General features: G+C 59.7%; 1 protein-coding gene across 1 annotated transcript in view; it reads left to right on the plus strand.

Annotated features, from left to right (window-relative positions):
* Window positions 1–21,004, plus strand: part of SCHCODRAFT_02613917 (acid protease) — a 51,113-nt gene that overhangs the window by 4,060 nt on the left and 26,049 nt on the right. Inside the window, exon 2 of the mRNA XM_050344635.1 lies at window positions 15,873–16,085. Coding sequence (XP_050201497.1) covers window positions 15,873–16,085 — 213 coding nt within the window. The remainder of the gene's footprint in view (window positions 1–15,872; window positions 16,086–21,004) is intronic.

Raw genomic sequence — 21,004 nt, forward strand, 5'->3', positions numbered from 1 at the left:
CGGAAGGCGGGGCTCGGGTGTGGCAAACCCGTTCTTGCGCGGGGAGCCGTTGCGCGTTCAAGGCGTTCTGCATCGTCGACGACGCGTCCGGTGTTCAGCAGAGCTCGCCAGAGCATGCACAGAGGGTACACGAGGATGGGCGTGACGCGTCACAGGGCCGAGACCGCGCGAGGAGGAAGGGGGCGGGGAGGAAAAGTCGACCTCTGCGAGATCATTGCTCTATCTCCATTCGGCAGGCTTTGAGCCGCTCTCAGAGTAGCGCGCCTTGTCCGCGCGTGGGCTACTCACTCGGTCCTGCCAAGATCCCGCGGCGCACGTAGTGACACGTGTTCGAGTCACTGTCTACATGTCGTGCCGTTGGGTGGGGTGGGCTCGATGTATGCGGCTCAACTCGCCAAGGCAAGTTGAGGAGTCGGCCTCGAGCGTGGCGCGGCCTCCGTCGTCGCGCATCAGACTTCCGTCGCGTTGATTGCGTAAGTGTGCGCCGAGATCGTCGCGCCTGGATGTGTGATTGAGCCGGAAATCGGAAGTAGATGAGGGGGGAGGGGAACTAACGGGTGAAGTATCCGTAGAGTTCGCAGGTCGGACGACGTTTCTCGTGCCGGATATCAATGTCGATATGCTGGGAAAAGTAATGGAGAAGCCGGCGGGTGATGCAGAAGCCGGTGACGTGGACATCCGGGACGGGGGATCTTGAGGCAGCGGGGAAAGGCGTTATGCACAGGAAGCGGGGCCGATTCAGGCGTATTCCAAGCGTCATGATTAGGTTTATAGTACTAACTCTACACAGGGGTATAATTATCTGGTCAGTAGAGGTGTCGGACATTGTACTTTTCACTCACGAGATACGACGCCACATGCTGGGTTCACCCATGCGACCGGCGTGTAGTTCAGTCTCAGGGTAAAAGCGCGTTCTAAAGATCTGGGGTGTAGTATTAGCACATTCCCTCACCGATCTTCGTCAATGGGGCTTTGCAAAGCACGCGCCACCTCATCGAGGCGAATGCTCCATCTATCTGTATGTCCTCTCCTTCAAGTTCAGGCTCAAGATCTTGAGCTTTTCAAGGCCTCGGTCTCGCCCTCAACTTCTCATAGTACGCGTCTCACCTCTTCTCACTGGCAAAAGTGCTTACATCCCATGAACTCGTCCTTATAATGGGGGATAGGTGCCGTGGGCTCAGGATCCCACCGCGCGTCGTCATAGGCACTGTTCGTGTTTTCGAGAGATCCTAAGGTGAGCTAAGCATCGTACTCGACGGATGAGAGGTCCCACATGCGACGAATTGCGCGCCGCGGACGAACTCGCGGGGGACGTGGTGGATGTATGGGAAACGAAAAGCTCCCGCGGGTGAAGCGCGGTCGGCAGTTGCCGAGGACCGGGTTGACGGGGCGGGCGCCGGGCGCCTAACTGGGCGCTTGTTGTCTCCGACCGCCATCTCCGTCCCACGAGCGCCCTGGCTATTGTTCTCGGGAGGCGCGTCAGTGGGGGAGGTGGGGATCTGGAATATGACTGTCTGCGCGCGCTTCGGATGAAATGGGATCGTGTCTTCACCTCTCGACTACAGCAAGAAACCCACGAGTCAAGGAATTAGCAAAAGCGGGCGATATAGACGACGAAGGTAGGTGCTGGGGAGACTATTGTTACGGATTCGGTAGGTCCTCAGGGTCTGCGGGCGGTCTCGGCGCACGTTCTCCGCGCCGCGGCCCGCGTCGAATTGACGACTTGTTGCTCTCCGCCCGCCCTCATCTCCCGTATTCCGCCATTTTCCGCCGCCGCCTCCAGACGCCGCGATCCACGTTCTCCGACCACGGAGAACATCGTGCCCTTGCTTCTGACCTTTTGCCGGTCATTTTTCTGCCGCGGCGCGTGGAATTCTGGACCTGCGCGGGGCCGCCGCGCCGATTTGCTCATGGTGCGTTCTCTCTCGTGCGATGATTGCGGCTCTGCTGACTCTTCCACAAGCTTGCTCTCCCACGTCGACGCCCCTCTCGAAACAGAATGCCGCACTTTGTCATTGACAGCGCTCTCAATTCGCACAAGTGCCCTAGGCGATGAGTATACAGAAATTCGTCCGCTGAGCGGGCTAATACGGTATGTGTTCGCATTCTGAATGCGTTCCTAGAGAGGCTGAAAACCATTCAGGCCTTTCTTCGTTCATCCACGCCACGTACGACGCCCGTGCTCTTGACGCGCTCAAAGCGCGGAAGCAACAGAATTTCGTCCGGCGAGCGGGTAAATAAGGTGCGTGCTCATTTTCCAGCTGCTTTCCCGGCGCTCACAATCCGTCCGTAGACATTGCTGCCGCGGGCCCAGCCTCCGCGCCGCTGTCTCGTCGCTCCGAAGGCCCTCTTGCTGCTCACTGGACCCCTCCCGCGACTCGCCGTATTTCCAGAACACCTCCAAGCCTGATTTACTCACGAAGCTCTCGAAGCGCTGAAGCAATGAATCTTCGTCCGCCGAGCGGGTAGATACGGTGCGTGGGCTACTTCTCGAATGTTACGAAGATGCTTACGATGATCCAGAGTGTTTGCGAATTTCCAGAGCACCCCGCCAAGTGCTGAAGCAACGTATCGCCGTCCGGTGAGCAGCGCTTCAAGCCTTTTCTTCGCTTTCCTTCCCGTCGTCTCCATCGAGGTATCCCGACGCGTTCAACAACAGTTCCCGATGCCTTCAGGGCCACTTTCCGCCGCCTTCTCCCGTCCTTCCACGTGCCTTCAACACCGACGCCCTTGATTAAACTTCCCGGCGATTTCTCCCTTTCATCTCGTCCCCTTCCACAACACTTCCATCTCCGCCTTACCCTGTCAAGTCGAGTGCGACCGCCCCAGGCGTTGAGGCAACGTATTTCCGGCTGCCGAGCGGCTTAATACCATCCCCTTGTTTCTGAATCAACTGTCGTCAGTTCTCCACAAGTCCACAAGCCCCCCAAGCGTCCTCAAGTCTCCCGAGTGTCCTCAAAGCTCTTCGAGTGTCCCTCAGTCCCTCGAGCGCCGCCCAAGCCCTGAAGCAATGTCTCGACACCCTGCGAGCAAAGCTATCGTTTCTGTACTTCCCATCCTCACTTCTGCTCCCTTTGCTCGTCCTGTGCTCCTGCGCTCTCTTGCTCTCTTTACTTGAGCTCGTAGCTTGCATCTTGTATGTAACTTCTCGCTCTCGCTGTCTGACTCGACTCCTCTATACCTTGTTATAATTCTTGCCTTCTTGTTGTATTCATTGCTGTCTTGCTCATCTCGTCGAGCTCGTCTCATCAACTCGAAGGCTTTCTGGTCAAGCTCGTCTCATCTCGCCAGCCCCTCAATTCGAGTCTCGCCACCTTCTCCCCCATCAGCGTGTCAGGGTTTCCTAGTCTCGACTCATCCTCCACATCTCGCCACTCTCCGAGTCTCGCCAGGTCCTTTGACGGCCTATGCTCACCAACTCGTCTTCTTGACAGTGTCTGCTCAACAGTCTACTCGCCTTCTTAACAGTGTCCTCATCTTCTCAACACCATCCAGCTCACCATCCAACCTTGCTCTGCTCATCGTGCCCGTCATGCTCATCTCATACTCGTCTGGCTTGCAACCTCAAGCTCGTCTTGCTCGCCATCCTTACTCCCTGCACTCTCGCTCGACTCACTGCTTGCGCTCGAGATTTGCATGCTCACGAGTAAGGTAGTGTAGCTTGTAGCTAGTGTCAGTGCAAAGCACCCTCATATATATATCCTGACGGCTCGTACGAGACTGGAGAATGAGATCACGGCGAGACGGCAAGCCACGGTGAGGCGGGACTGGCCCTTGACTGGACCGTGCCTCGGGCGGGTGTTCCGGTGTGATGTACGTATACGGATGGGATCCGTTGGCCTCGACGGGTCGCGAGATCACTAACGTAGCCAATGGTTAGTAGGGAATTAGCTTGGCAGGTGGGAGTGACAGGGAGTGTAAAATCGGTAGGAGGGGAGTGAGGGCAGGGAGCCACTCGAGCACTTGTAGAACACTAGTACCAGCCACACCCTACCACCTCCAGCTTACCCGACGTCGAACGAGGCACGGCGACGACCAGCACAATTTATACAAGCCGGATGTCACGCTTTCGAGAGTTGCTGAGGGCACCTAAAATCGGGGAGTGCAGGAATCGGTCAGTCAAGCTACAAATCATCTTGCATTCACGGGTAGTACACATCCCGGGCAGTCCGAGGACCCAAATCGAAAGGAGTCAAAAATCGCGTTCAACAGCGATGGCACACGTCGTTTCTCGAATTCTCGCTCGAAAAGGAAACGTCGCGGTTCAAGTCCGCGTGTGACGTGACGGCCGCCAAGGGAGGGGTGCGAGAGGGGCGAAGAGGGGCGCCGGCGGTCGACGGACGGACAACACCGCGCCACCGTCCAGCCCGCGCCAGCGACGCACATAAGAGCAGGAGCAGAGGCAGGCGGAAAGCGCACAGCCACCCGCCCGCGGATCCCATGACGCGCGCCGCGCGCCCCCGTCAAGCGCACACCCTCGGTCCCGACTCCCGACACGTCAAGCGACAGGCGAGGGCATCGGAGAGGAGCAGCCTGCTGACCAGCCAAAGCGAGGTAAGAGGGACCGTGCTACCGGTCCAGGAGAGGAGCAAGACGCGTGGTGATTGAATGGAGTGGGAGAATGATCAAGGGTCGCGCTAGATCACTCCTTCCTCACGACGGGCGTGCATCTGCTCGCTCCTTCCCTCTCACAGCCGCTGGACCGTCTACCCCGTAAGTGCTTCACGCAGGGTACCTCGCACGTACTGATCGCTCTCAGGGAGGTCCCCTTGAAGGTCGCGGCCGCCATCGCTGTTCTCCCCCCTCACTCGTTACTTGTATGCAGCATTGACCTGCGCTCTCTCCTTTGCATATCCCCCTCCCTTGTCCTGCACGGCCCAGGACTATTGTGATAATGGCAAACATGCGCATGGACGCAATGAGCATACGCGACAGCGGTAACGAATATCTCGTCGAGATGTCCACCCTGCAGAATGGCAATTACGACGTGTGCGTACTCATTGCTTCATGATACTCCCTCTAAACTTACACTGCGTAGCTCGTACATGGTCCCCCTCAAGGTCGGCACGCCTCCTCAGACGGTCTACGTCCAGGTCGACACCGGTTCCTCTGATCTGTGGCTCGCCTCCCCTTCCTGCCAGACCTCCGCTTGCAAGTCCTCAGGGCACACCTACGACCCCTCATCATCATCCTCCGCCCAGACAACTTCCGCGGACTTCTCCATCTCCTACCTGCAGGGCCAAGTCTCCGGCGATGTCGTCAAAGACACGGTTCGCATCGGCCCCGCGTCGATCAACGCCCAGGCGCTCGCTGCGGCGTCAAACGTCACGAACGAGCCTCTTGGGGACGAGTTCAACGGCGTGCTGGGTCTCGCGCTGCCGGACAACTCGCTGATCGCGTCCAAGGACGGCGGGGATGCGGTCACGAAGGGGCTCTTCGGCGCGGATGGTGCTCCGGGAAACAAGTTCATCGGGATGCTGCTGGGGCGCCCGGGGAGCGATCGCTACCCCTCCCTCCTCGGCCTCGGTACGCATCCTTCGTCCGAGCAACTGCGTCTGCCAGACGGCAAGGACGTCGAGTCCTCGCTCTCCTACCTCGGCTTGTCCTCAGACGAGTCTGGGGAGCTCCTCTTCAAGGTGCAGCTCGCGGGCATCGACGCGCACCCATCTACCGTCCAAGGCCCCGATGCGGGGACAAACCAGAACAACCTGACAGCGGACACCGCGCTCCTCGGCGCGCCCCTCCGCGCCGTCTTCGACTCCGGCGTCCCGCTCATCCTCACCACCTCCACCATCGCAAACGCCGTGTACGGCGCCGTCGGCGTCGGCCCCGGCAGCGACGGCGTGTACTACCTTCCCTGCGCGACGCCGCTCAACCTCACCTTCACGCTCGCGGAGTCGGGCAGCAACGACTCGCCGCGGATCGCCGTGCCCCTGCACCCGAGCGATATGGTGATCGACGGCGGCGGCGGCGGGCGGGGCGCGGGTACGGGGTCGTGCATGGGCGCGATCCAAGGCGGTCGCGGGCGTCGATATTGTGCTCGGCACGCCGTTCATGCGCAATGTCTACAGCGTGCTCGCGTACGAGAACCTGGACGCGTGGCGTAGCGAGCGTGGGCGAGCAGGCCCGTCCGATTAGCGACGCGATGTGCCGACATCCAACTAGCGTCGCGACGTACCGACCTCAGACTGGCGTCGCGACGTACCGACGTCGGATTGGCGGCGTGGTGGTCCCTCGGACTGGCGGCGACGAAGGGCGACAACATGAGCACTCGACATCTGTCGGGCGTGAACTTCGTCGCGAGGATGAGCGCGAGAGACCCGTCGCAAGACACAACTCCACGCGGCGTTTCTCGAGGGAACACGACTTTGAGGAGGGCAGAAGCGGAGGGGTGGGGCTTAGAATTAGCCGTCTAGCACGTAGGTAGTGTACATGTCGTATATATCGAATACAAGCGTTTTTTTGTGACGAAAAACGATGCGGGAGCGCGTGAGGAGGTCGAGCGATGCCACGAACTCGGCAAGAAAACGCCTGTAAAGCGCCGGTCTCCCGGACTCACCACGTCGCACATCCCCCCTCCCCCTCCTCCTCTGACCATCCTCCATCTCGACGGGACCGGATCCGCCGCCACAACCACATCACTATGGCTGGATTTCACGCGAAAACAATGCCAAAACTAAGCCGTTCGCGTGCGCACGCCATCGAGTTCCCCTTCGCATGGTCTGACGAGGGGAGGAGGGATGATCTAGAGGAGCGTCAGCGTCGCGCGCAGATCCAGTGGACACTCAAATCACTCACCTCCAACTTCGGGGACATCCTCGAAAGCCACGCGCTCACGCCGAGACCGCCACGGCTGGCGGCGCACTCGAGCGAGAACGCGCACCTCTTCCCTCTCCTCCTCCTCCCCCGCGCCGCCCTCCTCCTACCCCTGCTTCTCCACCACGACGAGCACCTGCGCTTCGTCTTCTTGCTTTTTGAGCAGCGCTCCTGCCGTCTTCTCAAGTCCGCCCCGCCCCCCTTTTCCTTCGTGCCCAGCCTCCCCACCCCCACCTACATCCCTCCTCCCTCCTCCCTCCTCCACGCGCGAGCGCGACACCGACGGGGACAGAGATCGGATGACAAGGTCATCGCCTAGGCGAGCGGCTGTGTCGTACAGCTTCGCGTTCAGAGGCGACCTGCAAAATCGTCAGCACCAAAAAGCAGGCACTTCGAGAAGGGGAATGCGCTCCCTCCCCCCACATCCCTACCCCACCCCACGTCGCGCACGCCTCCCCGGTCTCCCAGGCTTGAGAGTCGCGTGTAGAGGGTGCGCGTCGTGATAGCAGGGTAGAGGGTGATGAAGGAAGGGGGGGAAAGGGACGGGGAGAGGGGGTAGATGCGGGGGAGGTGCGAGAGGAGAAGGGGGGGGGGAGGAGGAGGGTAGCTCACCCTCTTCGCGCTCCTCATCGAGGGATCCGGCGGCTCGGGACTACCAAAAATCACCCTCGAGGGGTCAGGGAATCTCCCCCCTCGAAGGGAGAGGGAGGGGAGGGAGGAGAGGGGAGGGAGGGTCCCACCTTCGCCGCACTTTCTATTTAAGGAGCACGCGGGCGCCTCCAACGTCTCAAAATCGCGAGAAGGACGTCTGTTGAGTGATCAGCATGCGCTCGTTGGCGAGAGGAATCGCGATATCAGAGGGTGACAGGGGTGTGGAAGGAAGGGTAGCTCACCTTCGTCGTATTCTTTATGAAATGCACCTACGCGTGCCTCCGGCGGGTCTGGCTCGACCAGAACTCGGCCTTTGAGGAGTCATGGAGCCCTCTCATTCGAAGGGGAAGAGGAGGGTAGGGCCCCCTAATCCGGCCGCATATCTCGCCCAGCGTGTCCGTGTGCGCCTCCGGCGGTTTGCACTCGTCGAGAAGTCATCTGATCAAAGTTTAGCGTTCGATTATAGACGAGAGGCGGGATCTCACAGCTTGTCCCTCACGCAAGCTCACCCGCTACGCTCGAGACGCCGTCACCCTCCTTCTCGCACTCGACGTCGCCAGCGAGGCTGCCCTACCCTCTTCCCATTCGTCGCCTAGTGAGTGCAGCCGTGCCTCCAGCGGCCTGGCGGCGGCCCAGGCGGCGTTCGAAAACGTCCTATAGTCATATCTACTACATTGTCAGCGACGGTCAAACAAAAAAGAACAGCGGGGCGTACCACGGCATTCGAGATTCGCCACGCCTGCGTTCTGGACAACGTCGGAGTGAGAAGAGGGAGGGTAACTCACCCTCTACGCATTTCTCACCCGGGGAGCCCACGCGCGCCTCCGGCGGTTCGATTCAGAGGTTAGCGAGTTTTTCCCTGATAAGGCGTCAGCCGTCAAATAAGAGCAAGGGGAGGGGAAGGTACCCGCCCTCGTCGCAAAACTCGCCGTGCTACCCCTCGCATGCCTCCGACGGCTTGGCACCGCTTGCAACGACGGTCACAGAGGTCTTATGTACATCGTTAAGGCATTATCAGCGATGCTGCGGCGAAAAAGATAGCGGAGACGTACCAATGCAATCGAAAATCGTCTCGTGGGCGCTCAAAGGGCCCTCGTGAGGGAGGATCCCCCTCCTTTGACGCATTCCTCATCCGGGAAACACGCGTGCGCCTCCGGCGGCTCTCGGTCGGCATACAGTACCTCAACCATGAGGTCAAATGAGGTCAAGGGGTCCTCTCGGCGTCTAACGAGAGGGTGCCCCACCCTCGTCGCAACTTTCACCGAGAATCCCCGCGCGTGCCTCCGGCGGCTCGGGGTCAGCGGAATTTCGCCTGAAAACTCGTCAGTGTGTCTTCATGGAATCTCCATCAGAATTGGGCTACGTACGAAGGTCAAACTGTGAACATCTCGCCAGTGTAACGAGGAACGCAGTGCCGAGGGGTCCGGGTTCGTAATGAGCTGGCTTGCTTAACATTTAGATTGCGGTGACGGGGGTACAGCACGCCTCTTCCGTCGCGTTGATCGCCTCGAAGTGCGTCGTGTCGGGACCGAGACTTGGCAGCTGACAAAGGGGTCAGCATTGGAGCAAATGGGACGGTGGTACCCCACCCTCGCCGTATTGCTCACCGAGTCAGCCCGCGCGTGCCTCCGGCGGTTCGGGGTCCACGCAAATACTCGAGTAGCACCTGACAAAGGGTCAGCCGCACGCGTCTACGCGAAGATTTGAGAGACAACGTACCGTGTAAGCTCTCGAACCGTAATTCCAACGAGTCCCTAGTAAGCTTGAGAGGGGTGTACTCACCCTCAACGCGTCGTTCGACGTGTAAGCGGACGCACGCGTGCGTCCGGCAATCGCGATTGCACGAAGAAATTACCTATCAAGCGGTCAGTCAGCATATCTCCGTTACGACGGTAACTGGTAGAGGTCCAGCACAAATTCGCGGACTTACTGACTGGGCCCCTCGCACGCGAGGAGTAGACCCCTCCAGCTGCGCTGGTCGATGACGGCGCCTGCGTGTCACGCCTTTATTTATTCGCAGAGTGCCGCGAAGGCCATTCTACACCGGGGCAGCGTTAGTACACTCACTAGCGGGGGAGTCGGACAACGCACCACGGAATAGGACAGGCCCCTCGCGTCTACGCTGCGGCGGAAAAAGGGACATGAACGGCCGGCAAGGTGATTGGTGGGGTCTGGAGCGGGGTCAGAGGCGGAAGTCGACAGCGACGGCAATGGCTCGCCGAGGAGAACGGCGAGGACATTGTATCCCTCGTCGTGCATTCGGAGTCAAACCAACACGATGGTGGCACGACGACGGGGGCGCGCGCCCACCGGACAGTACGCTTACACGGGCTCCTTCATCGTCATCGTCGATGGTGTCGAGTAGTTGAGTGAGTCGACTGTTCGTTGGTGTCGAGGGCAGCATACGAGACGCGGCGACACGTGTTCTCGGCCGCAGTGCAGCGACGCCGCGAGCTACGACGCCGGAAGATGACAGAAGGGAGGGATAGGGATGTACTTTGAGGGGTCGATAGGGTCTTTCTCGTCGTCTACGAAGGTTGTCAGCATTCCTGAAGGCGAGAGCGTAGGCGGTGAGAGCGTCGTGGACAGCAGACAAGAACTCGCCGAGTACATACCTTACGAGCGCGACAGCCGAGGGTCGAGTGCGATCGATGTCGAGGCTGTCCTAGACAGCTTTTAGCCGCCAGCGCTGACCGTTGCGGAAGGTCGAGGTCGCTGAGTCCATCGCCCTCGCGCTCTCCTCCGGCCTGTATGACTACACCTCCTGCAATAGCGAGGTCAGCATCGATGCTGCGGGCATCGACGAACAGCGGACCATGGACGCAGCTTCACCGCCGCGGTCTGGAAGGGAGTCTATCCCTTAGCGTCGATGCCGAAGGCACCCGAGACCATGAGCAAGCTCGCTGCTGCACAACGCGTCAGGCTCAGTCGAGTGGAGAGCAAGTGAAATGATACCGTTATGAGGGTGATAACGAAAACACAAGGTGCGTTTGGTGTCGATTGATGGTGCGCGGTCTGGAATTTAGAGTCGAGGCGTGGCGTGATGGCAGTAGGACTAGAAGCGCACGATTAGTAGTCGAACAGAAGGGTAGATTAGAGAGGACTTACTTGTACGAGTAGTAGACTGTATAGAAAGGATGATAAGCGCTAATCTGACCAATGAACGAAAGGAAAAACTTACCAGTCGAGACGGAGCAAAGGAAATGGGTAGGCTGTAGAGGAATAGTCAGTAAAGCGAGCCCTGTGAAGTGAAAGACTGATGCTAGCCTTGATAAAGTAGACATGAGAAAGCGAAAGTAGGAAGGGTCAGAAGAGGAGGGAGGAAAAGAAGGGAGGTGTTGAATGGTGACTGAGACAGCCAGACGCGCCGCCTCTTATACCCTGCACAACGGCAGTATGCCGTGCCCCTTGTTCCGCAAAACTTCCAGACCGGAGCCTGCCATCACCGATAGAAGACCTCGGCGGTCCGCGACCGAGATCTGCCCAGCAAAAGTCGGAAGATTGGGGGAACGAGCGCGCCCGGCGCGCACACGATCTTCCGTCTATCCCTGCGCGAATGTCAGCGAGATCTCGGCGAAAAATACTCCAGACGTACCTCTGCGGCGAGGGAAGGCCGGGCCCGGACCGCCGGAAGGCGGGGCTCGGGTGTGGCAAACCCGTTCTTGCGCGGGGAGCCGTTGCGCGTTCAAGGCGTTCTGCATCGTCGACGACGCGTCCGGTGTTCAGCAGAGCTCGCCAGAGCATGCACAGAGGGTACACGAGGATGGGCGTGACGCGTCACAGGGCCGAGACCGCGCGAGGAGGAAGGGGGCGGGGAGGAAAAGTCGACCTCTGCGAGATCATTGCTCTATCTCCATTCGGCAGGCTTTGAGCCGCTCTCAGAGTAGCGCGCCTTGTCCGCGCGTGGGCTACTCACTCGGTCCTGCCAAGATCCCGCGGCGCACGTAGTGACACGTGTTCGAGTCACTGTCTACATGTCGTGCCGTTGGGTGGGGTGGGCTCGATGTATGCGGCTCAACTCGCCAAGGCAAGTTGAGGAGTCGGCCTCGAGCGTGGCGCGGCCTCCGTCGTCGCGCATCAGACTTCCGTCGCGTTGATTGCGTAAGTGTGCGCCGAGATCGTCGCGCCTGGATGTGTGATTGAGCCGGAAATCGGAAGTAGATGAGGGGGGAGGGGAACTAACGGGTGAAGTATCCGTAGAGTTCGCAGGTCGGACGACGTTTCTCGTGCCGGATATCAATGTCGATATGCTGGGAAAAGTAATGGAGAAGCCGGCGGGTGATGCAGAAGCCGGTGACGTGGACATCCGGGACGGGGGATCTTGAGGCAGCGGGGAAAGGCGTTATGCACAGGAAGCGGGGCCGATTCAGGCGTATTCCAAGCGTCATGATTAGGTTTATAGTACTAACTCTACACAGGGGTATAATTATCTGGTCAGTAGAGGTGTCGGACATTGTACTTTTCACTCACGAGATACGACGCCACATGCTGGGTTCACCCATGCGACCGGCGTGTAGTTCAGTCTCAGGGTAAAAGCGCGTTCTAAAGATCTGGGGTGTAGTATTAGCACATTCCCTCACCGATCTTCGTCAATGGGGCTTTGCAAAGCACGCGCCACCTCATCGAGGCGAATGCTCCATCTATCTGTATGTCCTCTCCTTCAAGTTCAGGCTCAAGATCTTGAGCTTTTCAAGGCCTCGGTCTCGCCCTCAACTTCTCATAGTACGCGTCTCACCTCTTCTCACTGGCAAAAGTGCTTACATCCCATGAACTCGTCCTTATAATGGGGGATAGGTGCCGTGGGCTCAGGATCCCACCGCGCGTCGTCATAGGCACTGTTCGTGTTTTCGAGAGATCCTAAGGTGAGCTAAGCATCGTACTCGACGGATGAGAGGTCCCACATGCGACGAATTGCGCGCCGCGGACGAACTCGCGGGGGACGTGGTGGATGTATGGGAAACGAAAAGCTCCCGCGGGTGAAGCGCGGTCGGCAGTTGCCGAGGACCGGGTTGACGGGGCGGGCGCCGGGCGCCTAACTGGGCGCTTGTTGTCTCCGACCGCCATCTCCGTCCCACGAGCGCCCTGGCTATTGTTCTCGGGAGGCGCGTCAGTGGGGGAGGTGGGGATCTGGAATATGACTGTCTGCGCGCGCTTCGGATGAAATGGGATCGTGTCTTCACCTCTCGACTACAGCAAGAAACCCACGAGTCAAGGAATTAGCAAAAGCGGGCGATATAGACGACGAAGGTAGGTGCTGGGGAGACTATTGTTACGGATTCGGTAGGTCCTCAGGGTCTGCGGGCGGTCTCGGCGCACGTTCTCCGCGCCGCGGCCCGCGTCGAATTGACGACTTGTTGCTCTCCGCCCGCCCTCATCTCCCGTATTCCGCCATTTTCCGCCGCCGCCTCCAGACGCCGCGATCCACGTTCTCCGACCACGGAGAACATCGTGCCCTTGCTTCTGACCTTTTGCCGGTCATTTTTCTGCCGCGGCGCGTGGAATTCTGGACCTGCGCGGGGCCGCCGCGCCGATTTGCTCATGGTGCGTTCTCTCTCGTGCGATGATTGCGGCTCTGCTGACTCTTCCACAAGCTTGCTCTCCCACGTCGACGCCCCTCTCGAAACAGAATGCCGCACTTTGTCATTGACAGCGCTCTCAATTCGCACAAGTGCCCTAGGCGATGAGTATACAGAAATTCGTCCGCTGAGCGGGCTAATACGGTATGTGTTCGCATTCTGAATGCGTTCCTAGAGAGGCTGAAAACCATTCAGGCCTTTCTTCGTTCATCCACGCCACGTACGACGCCCGTGCTCTTGACGCGCTCAAAGCGCGGAAGCAACAGAATTTCGTCCGGCGAGCGGGTAAATAAGGTGCGTGCTCATTTTCCAGCTGCTTTCCCGGCGCTCACAATCCGTCCGTAGACATTGCTGCCGCGGGCCCAGCCTCCGCGCCGCTGTCTCGTCGCTCCGAAGGCCCTCTTGCTGCTCACTGGACCCCTCCCGCGACTCGCCGTATTTCCAGAACACCTCCAAGCCTGATTTACTCACGAAGCTCTCGAAGCGCTGAAGCAATGAATCTTCGTCCGCCGAGCGGGTAGATACGGTGCGTGGGCTACTTCTCGAATGTTACGAAGATGCTTACGATGATCCAGAGTGTTTGCGAATTTCCAGAGCACCCCGCCAAGTGCTGAAGCAACGTATCGCCGTCCGGTGAGCAGCGCTTCAAGCCTTTTCTTCGCTTTCCTTCCCGTCGTCTCCATCGAGGTATCCCGACGCGTTCAACAACAGTTCCCGATGCCTTCAGGGCCACTTTCCGCCGCCTTCTCCCGTCCTTCCACGTGCCTTCAACACCGACGCCCTTGATTAAACTTCCCGGCGATTTCTCCCTTTCATCTCGTCCCCTTCCACAACACTTCCATCTCCGCCTTACCCTGTCAAGTCGAGTGCGACCGCCCCAGGCGTTGAGGCAACGTATTTCCGGCTGCCGAGCGGCTTAATACCATCCCCTTGTTTCTGAATCAACTGTCGTCAGTTCTCCACAAGTCCACAAGCCCCCCAAGCGTCCTCAAGTCTCCCGAGTGTCCTCAAAGCTCTTCGAGTGTCCCTCAGTCCCTCGAGCGCCGCCCAAGCCCTGAAGCAATGTCTCGACACCCTGCGAGCAAAGCTATCGTTTCTGTACTTCCCATCCTCACTTCTGCTCCCTTTGCTCGTCCTGTGCTCCTGCGCTCTCTTGCTCTCTTTACTTGAGCTCGTAGCTTGCATCTTGTATGTAACTTCTCGCTCTCGCTGTCTGACTCGACTCCTCTATACCTTGTTATAATTCTTGCCTTCTTGTTGTATTCATTGCTGTCTTGCTCATCTCGTCGAGCTCGTCTCATCAACTCGAAGGCTTTCTGGTCAAGCTCGTCTCATCTCGCCAGCCCCTCAATTCGAGTCTCGCCACCTTCTCCCCCATCAGCGTGTCAGGGTTTCCTAGTCTCGACTCATCCTCCACATCTCGCCACTCTCCGAGTCTCGCCAGGTCCTTTGACGGCCTATGCTCACCAACTCGTCTTCTTGACAGTGTCTGCTCAACAGTCTACTCGCCTTCTTAACAGTGTCCTCATCTTCTCAACACCATCCAGCTCACCATCCAACCTTGCTCTGCTCATCGTGCCCGTCATGCTCATCTCATACTCGTCTGGCTTGCAACCTCAAGCTCGTCTTGCTCGCCATCCTTACTCCCTGCACTCTCGCTCGACTCACTGCTTGCGCTCGAGATTTGCATGCTCACGAGTAAGGTAGTGTAGCTTGTAGCTAGTGTCAGTGCAAAGCACCCTCATATATATATCCTGACGGCTCGTACGAGACTGGAGAATGAGATCACGGCGAGACGGCAAGCCACGGTGAGGCGGGACTGGCCCTTGACTGGACCGTGCCTCGGGCGGGTGTTCCGGTGTGATGTACGTATACGGATGGGATCCGTTGGCCTCGACGGGTCGCGAGATCACTAACGTAGCCAATGGTTAGTAGGGATTTAGCTTGGCAGGCGGGAGTGACAGGGAGTGTAAAATCGGTAGGAGGGGAGTGAGGGTGGTCAGCCACTCGAGCACTTGTAGAACACTAGTACCAACCACACCCTACCACCTCCAGCTTACCCGATGTCGAAAGAGCCACGGCGACGACCAGCACAATTTATACAAGCCGGATGTCACGCTTTCGAGAGTTGCTGAGGGCACCTAAAATCAGGGAGTACAGGAATCGGTTGGTCGAGCTACAAATCGTCTTGCATTCACGGGTAGTACACATCCCGGGCAGTCCGAGGACGGAAATCGAAAGGAGTCAAAAATCGCGTTCAACAGCGATGGCACACGTCGTTTCTCGAATTCTCGCTCGAAAAGGAAACGTCGCGGTTCAAGTCCGCGTGTGACGTGACGGCCGCCAAGGGAGGGGTGCGGGAGGGGCGAGGAGGGGCGCCGGCGGTCGACGGACGGACAACACCACGCCACCGTCCAGCCCGCGCCAGCGACGCACATAAGAGCAGGAGCAGAGGCAGGCGGAAAGCGCACAGCCACCCGCCCGCGGATCCCATGACGCGCGCCGTTCGCCCCCGTCAAGCGCACACCCTCGGTCCCGACTCCCGACACGTCAAGCGACAGGCGAGGGCATCGGAGAGGAGCAGCCTGCTGACCAGCCCCTCTTTGCTGAGGAAAGCGAGAGGGACCGCGTTACCGGTCTAGGAGAGGAGCAAGACGCGTGGTGATTGAATGGAGTGGGAGAATGATCAAGGGTCGCGCGCGACGCGCTAGATCACTCCTTCCTCACGACGGGCGTGTATCTGCTCGCTCTTTCCCTCTCACAGCCGCTGGACCGTCTACCCCGTAAGTGCCTCACGCAGAATACCTCGCACATACTGATCTCTCTTAGGGAGGTCCCCTTGAAGGTCGCGGCCGCCATCGTTGTTCTCCACCTTCACTCGTTACCTGCGCTCTCTCCTTTGCATATCCCCCTCCCTTGTCCTGCACGGCCCAGGACTATTGTGATAATGGCAAACATGCGCATGGACGCAATGAGCATACGCGACAGCGGTAACGAATATCTCGTCGAGATGTCCACCCTGCAGAATGGCAATTACGACGTGTGCGTACTCATTGCTTCATGATACTCCCTCTAAACTTACACTGCGTAGCTCGTACATGGTCCCCCTCAAGGTCGGCACGCCTCCTCAGACGGTCTACGTCCAGGTCGACACCGGTTCCTCTGATCTGTGGCTCGCCTCCCCTTCCTGCCAGACCTCCGCTTGCAAGTCCTCAGGGCACACCTACGACCCCTCATCATCATCCTCCGCCCAGACAACTTCCGCCGACTTCTCCATCTCCTACCTGCAGGGCCAAGTCTCCGGCGATGTCGTCAAAGACACGGTTCGCATCGGCCCCGCGTCGATCAACGCCCAGGCGCTCGCTGCGGCGTCAAACGTCACGAACGAGCCTCTTGGGGACGAGTTCAACGGCGTGCTGGGTCTCGCGCTGCCGGACAACTCGCTGATCGCGTCCAAGGACGGCGGGGATGCGGTCACGAAGGGGCTCTTCGGCGCGGATGGTGCTCCGGGAAACAAGTTCATCGGGATGCTGCTGGGGCGCCCGGGGAGCGATCGCTACCCCTCCCTCCTCGGCCTCGGTACGCATCCTTTGTCCGAGCAACTGCGTCTGCCAGACGGCAAGGACGTCGAGTCCTCGCTCTCCTACCTCGGCTTGTCCTCAGACGAGTCTGGGGAGCTCCTCTTCAAGGTGCAGCTCGCGGGCATCGACGCGCACCCATCTACCGTCCAAGGCCCCGATGCGGGGACAAACCAGAACAACCTGACAGCGGACACCGCGCTCCTCGGCGCGCCCCTCCGCGCCGTCTTCGACTCCGGCGTCCCGCTCATCCTCACCACCTCCACCATCGCCAACGCCGTGTACGGCGCGGTCGGCGTCGGCCCCGGCAGCGACGGCGTGTACTACCTCCCCTGCGCGACGCCGCTCAACCTCACCTTCACGCTCGCGGAGTCGGGCAGCAACGACTCGCCTCGGATCGCCGTGCCCCTGCACCCGAGCGATATGGTGATCGACGGCGGCGGCGGCGGGCGGGGCGCGGGGACCGGGTCGTGCATGGGCGCGATCCAGGCGGTCGCGGATCTGTACAGCGGGGGCGTCGATATTGTGCTCGGCACGCCGTTCATGCGCAATGTTTACAGCGTGCTCGTGTACGAGACGCCGAACGGGTGGCGTGGCGAGCGTAGGCGAGCAGGCCCGTCCGATTGCCGACGCGATGTGCCGACGTCCGACTGGCGCCGCGACGTACCGGCGTCGGATTGGCGGCGCGGTGGTCCCTCGGACTGGCGGCGACGAAGGGCGACAACATGAGCACTCGACATTTGTCGAGCGTGAACTTCGTCGCGAGGATGAGCGCGAGAGACCCGTCGCAAGACACAACTCAACGCGGCGTTTCTCGAGGGGACACGACTTTGAGGAGGGCAGAAGCGGAGGGGGTGGGATTAGAATTAGCCGTCTAGCACGTAGGTAGTGTACATGTCGTATATATCGAATACAAGCGTGTTTTGTGATGAAAAACGATGTGGGAGCGCGTGAGGAAGTCGAGCAATGCCACAAACTCGGCAAGAAACCGGCTGCAAAGCGTCGGTCTCTCGAAGGGAACCCGCGCTCAACACGTCGCACATCCCCTCCCCCTCCCTCCTCTGACCATCCTCCATCTCGACGGGACCGAATCCGCCGCCACAACCACATCCTTACGGCTGGATTCCACGCGAAAACCACGCCAAAACTGAGCCGTTCGCGTGTGCTCGCCATCGAGTTCCCCTTCGCATGGTCGCACGAGATAACCTAGAGGAGCGTCAGCGTCGCGCGCAGATCCAGTGGACACTCGATTCACTCACCTCCAACTTCGGGGACATCCTCGAAAGCCACGCGCTGACGCCGAGACCGCCACGACTGGCGGCGCACTCGAGCGATAACGCGCACCTCTTCCCTCTCCTCCTCCTCCCCCGCGCCGCCCTCCTCCTACCCCTGCTTCTCCACCACGACGAGCACCTGCGCTTCGTCCTCGATCTTCTTGATCAGCGCTCCTGGCGTCTTCTCAAGTCCGCCCCGGTCCCCTTTTTCTTTGTGCCCAACCTCCCCACCCCCACCTACATCCCTCCTCCCCCCCTCCTCCACGCGCAAGCGCAACACCGACAGGGACAGAGGTCGGCTGACAGGGACATCGCCTCAGCGTACGGCTGAGGCGTACGGCTTCGCGTTCAGAGTCGACCTGCAAAATCGTCAGCACCGAAAAGCAGGCACATCGAGAAGGTTTATGCGTTCCCTCCCCCCACATCCCTACCCCACCCCACGTCGCGCACGCCTCCCCGGTTTCCCAGGCTTGAGAATCGCGTGTAGAGGGTGCGCGTTGTGAGAGCAGGTCAGAAGACGATGAAGGAAGGGGTGGAAAGGGGCGGGGAGAGGATGTGGATGAGGGGGTGGGGCGAGAGGAGGAGGGGGAGGGAAGGGCGAGAGTAGCTCACCCTCTTCGCGCCCCTCATCGAGGGTGCACGCGCGTGCCCCTGGCGACTTGGGGTCAACTCTGGCTCAGCCAAAATCCGCCCTCGAGGTGTCAGGGAGTCTCCCACGTTGACGGGAGGGGCGGGAAGGGGAGGGGAGGGTCCCCACCCTCGTCGCACTACTCATCTAAAGAGCCCGCGCGCCTCCGGCGGCTCAAAATCGCGAGATAGACATCTGTTGAGTGATCAACATGCGCTCGTTGGCGGGAGGGATCGCGATATCAGAGGGTGACAGGGGTGGGGAGGGAAGGGTAGCTCACCTTCGTCGTATTCTTTATGAAATGCACCTACGCGTGCCTCCGGCGGGTCTGGCTCGACCAGAACTCGGCCTTTGAGGAGTCATGGAGCCCTCTCATTCGAAGGGGAAGAGGAGGGTAGGGCCCCCTAATCCGGCCGCATATCTCGCCCAGCGTGTCCGTGTGCGCCTCCGGCGGTTTGCACTCGTCGAGAAGCCATCTGATCAAAGGTTAGCGTTCGATTATAGACGAGAGGCGGGATCTCACAGCTTGTCCCTCGCGCAAGCTCACCCGCTACGCTCGAGACGCCGTCACCCTCCTTCTCGCACTCGACGTCGTCATCCTCCTTCTCGCATTCGACGTCGTCAGCGAGGGTGCCCCACCCTCTTCGCATTCGTTGCCCAGTGTGTGCAGGCGTGCCTCCAGCGGCCTGGCGGCGGCCGAGACGGTGTTCAAAAGCATCCTATGTTCATATCCACAGCATTGTCAGCGACGGTGAAACAAGAAAGAACAGCGGCGACGTACCACCACATTCGAAATCTCCCCGCCTGCGTTCTGGACAAGGTCAGAGTGAGAAGAGGGAGGGTAACTCAGCCTCGACGCATATCTCACTAGGGGAGCCCACGCGCGCCTCCGGCGGTTCGATGTCAGCGATTTTTTCCCTAAAAAGGCGTCAGTCGTCGAGTAAGAGCAAGCGGACGGGAGGGCACTCCACCCTCGTCGAAAAGCTCGCCGTGTGACACCACGCATGCACCCGGCAGTCTGAGGGGCGTCTGCAATGACAGTGCCAACGGTCCTACGCACACCGTTAGGGCATTATCAGCGATGTTCAGGCGAGAAAGAGAACGGAGACGTACCAATGCATGCAAAATTCGTCCCGCGGTCGATCGAAAGACCCTCGTGAGGCATTATGTCCCTCCCTAGACGCATCGCACTCGTCACCTGGGGAGCCCGCGCGGGCCTCCAGCGGCTCGCGGTCGGCATGAAGTACCTTAAACAAGAGGTCAAGGGGTCCTCTCGGCGTTGGGAGGGTGCCCCACCCTCGTCGCAACCTTCACCGAGGGACCCCGCGCGAGCCTCCGGCGGCTCGGGGTCAGCGAAAATTCGCCTAAAAACTCGTCAGTGTGTCTTCATGGGATCTTCATCGGAATCGGGCTACGTACGAAGGTCAAACCCTCGATATCTCGCCAGTGTAACGAGTAACGCAGTGCCGAGGGGTCCGGGTTGGTTATGAGCTGGCTTGCTTAACGTTCAGATTGCGGTGACGGGGGTACAGCACGCCTCTTCCGTCGCGTCGATCGCCACGAAATGCGTCGTGTCGGGGCCGAGACTAGGCAGCTGACAAAGGGGTCAGCATTGGAGGAAATGGGATGGTGGTACCCCACCCTCGTCGTATTGCTCACCGAGTCAGCCCGCGCGTGCCTCCGGCGGTTCGGGGGTCCACGCATATAGCACCTGACAAAGGGTCAGCCGCACGCGTCTGCACAGAGGTTTACGAACAAGCGTACCGCGCGAGTTCTCAAACCGCAATTCCGACGAGTTCCTAGTAAACTTGAGAGGGGTGTACTCACCCTCAACGCGTCGTTCGACGTGGAAGCGGACGCACGCGCGCGTCCGGCGATCGCGATTGCACAAAGAGATCACCTTTCAAGCGGTCAGTCAGCATTTGTCCGTTACGACGGTAACTGGTAGAGGTCCAGCACAAATTCGCGGACTTACTGACTGGGCCCCTCACACGCGAGGAGTAGACCCCTTCGGTCGCGCTGGTCATCCACGGCGCGTGCGTGCCACGCCTTCATTCTTTCGCAGAGTGCCGCGAAGGCCATTCTACACCGGGGCAGCGTTAGTACACTCACTAGCGTGGGAGTCGGACAACACACCACGAAATAGGACAGGCCCCTCGCGTCTACGCTGCGGCGGAAAAAGGGACATGAACGGCGTCGTGTCGGCACGCCGGCAAGGTGATTGGTGGGGTCTGGAGCGGGGTCAGATGCGGGAGTCGACAGCGACGGCAATGACTCGCCGAGGACAACGGCGAGGACATCGTGTCCGTCGTTGTGCGTTGTGAGTCGAGGGGAGGTAACGTCGGGCAGGGGTACGAGTTGGCTCCCTGCGACCGTCTGTCAAAGTCAAATCAGCACGATGCACGACGACGAGGACGCGAGCTCACCGGGCAGCACGGCTACACAGGCTTCGTTAATGGTGTCGGGTAGTCGAGGGAGTCG

This window comes from Schizophyllum commune (genome assembly GCF_000143185.2).
Source record: "Schizophyllum commune H4-8 unplaced genomic scaffold SCHCOscaffold_3, whole genome shotgun sequence".
Taxonomy (NCBI): Eukaryota; Fungi; Basidiomycota; class Agaricomycetes; order Agaricales; family Schizophyllaceae; genus Schizophyllum; species Schizophyllum commune.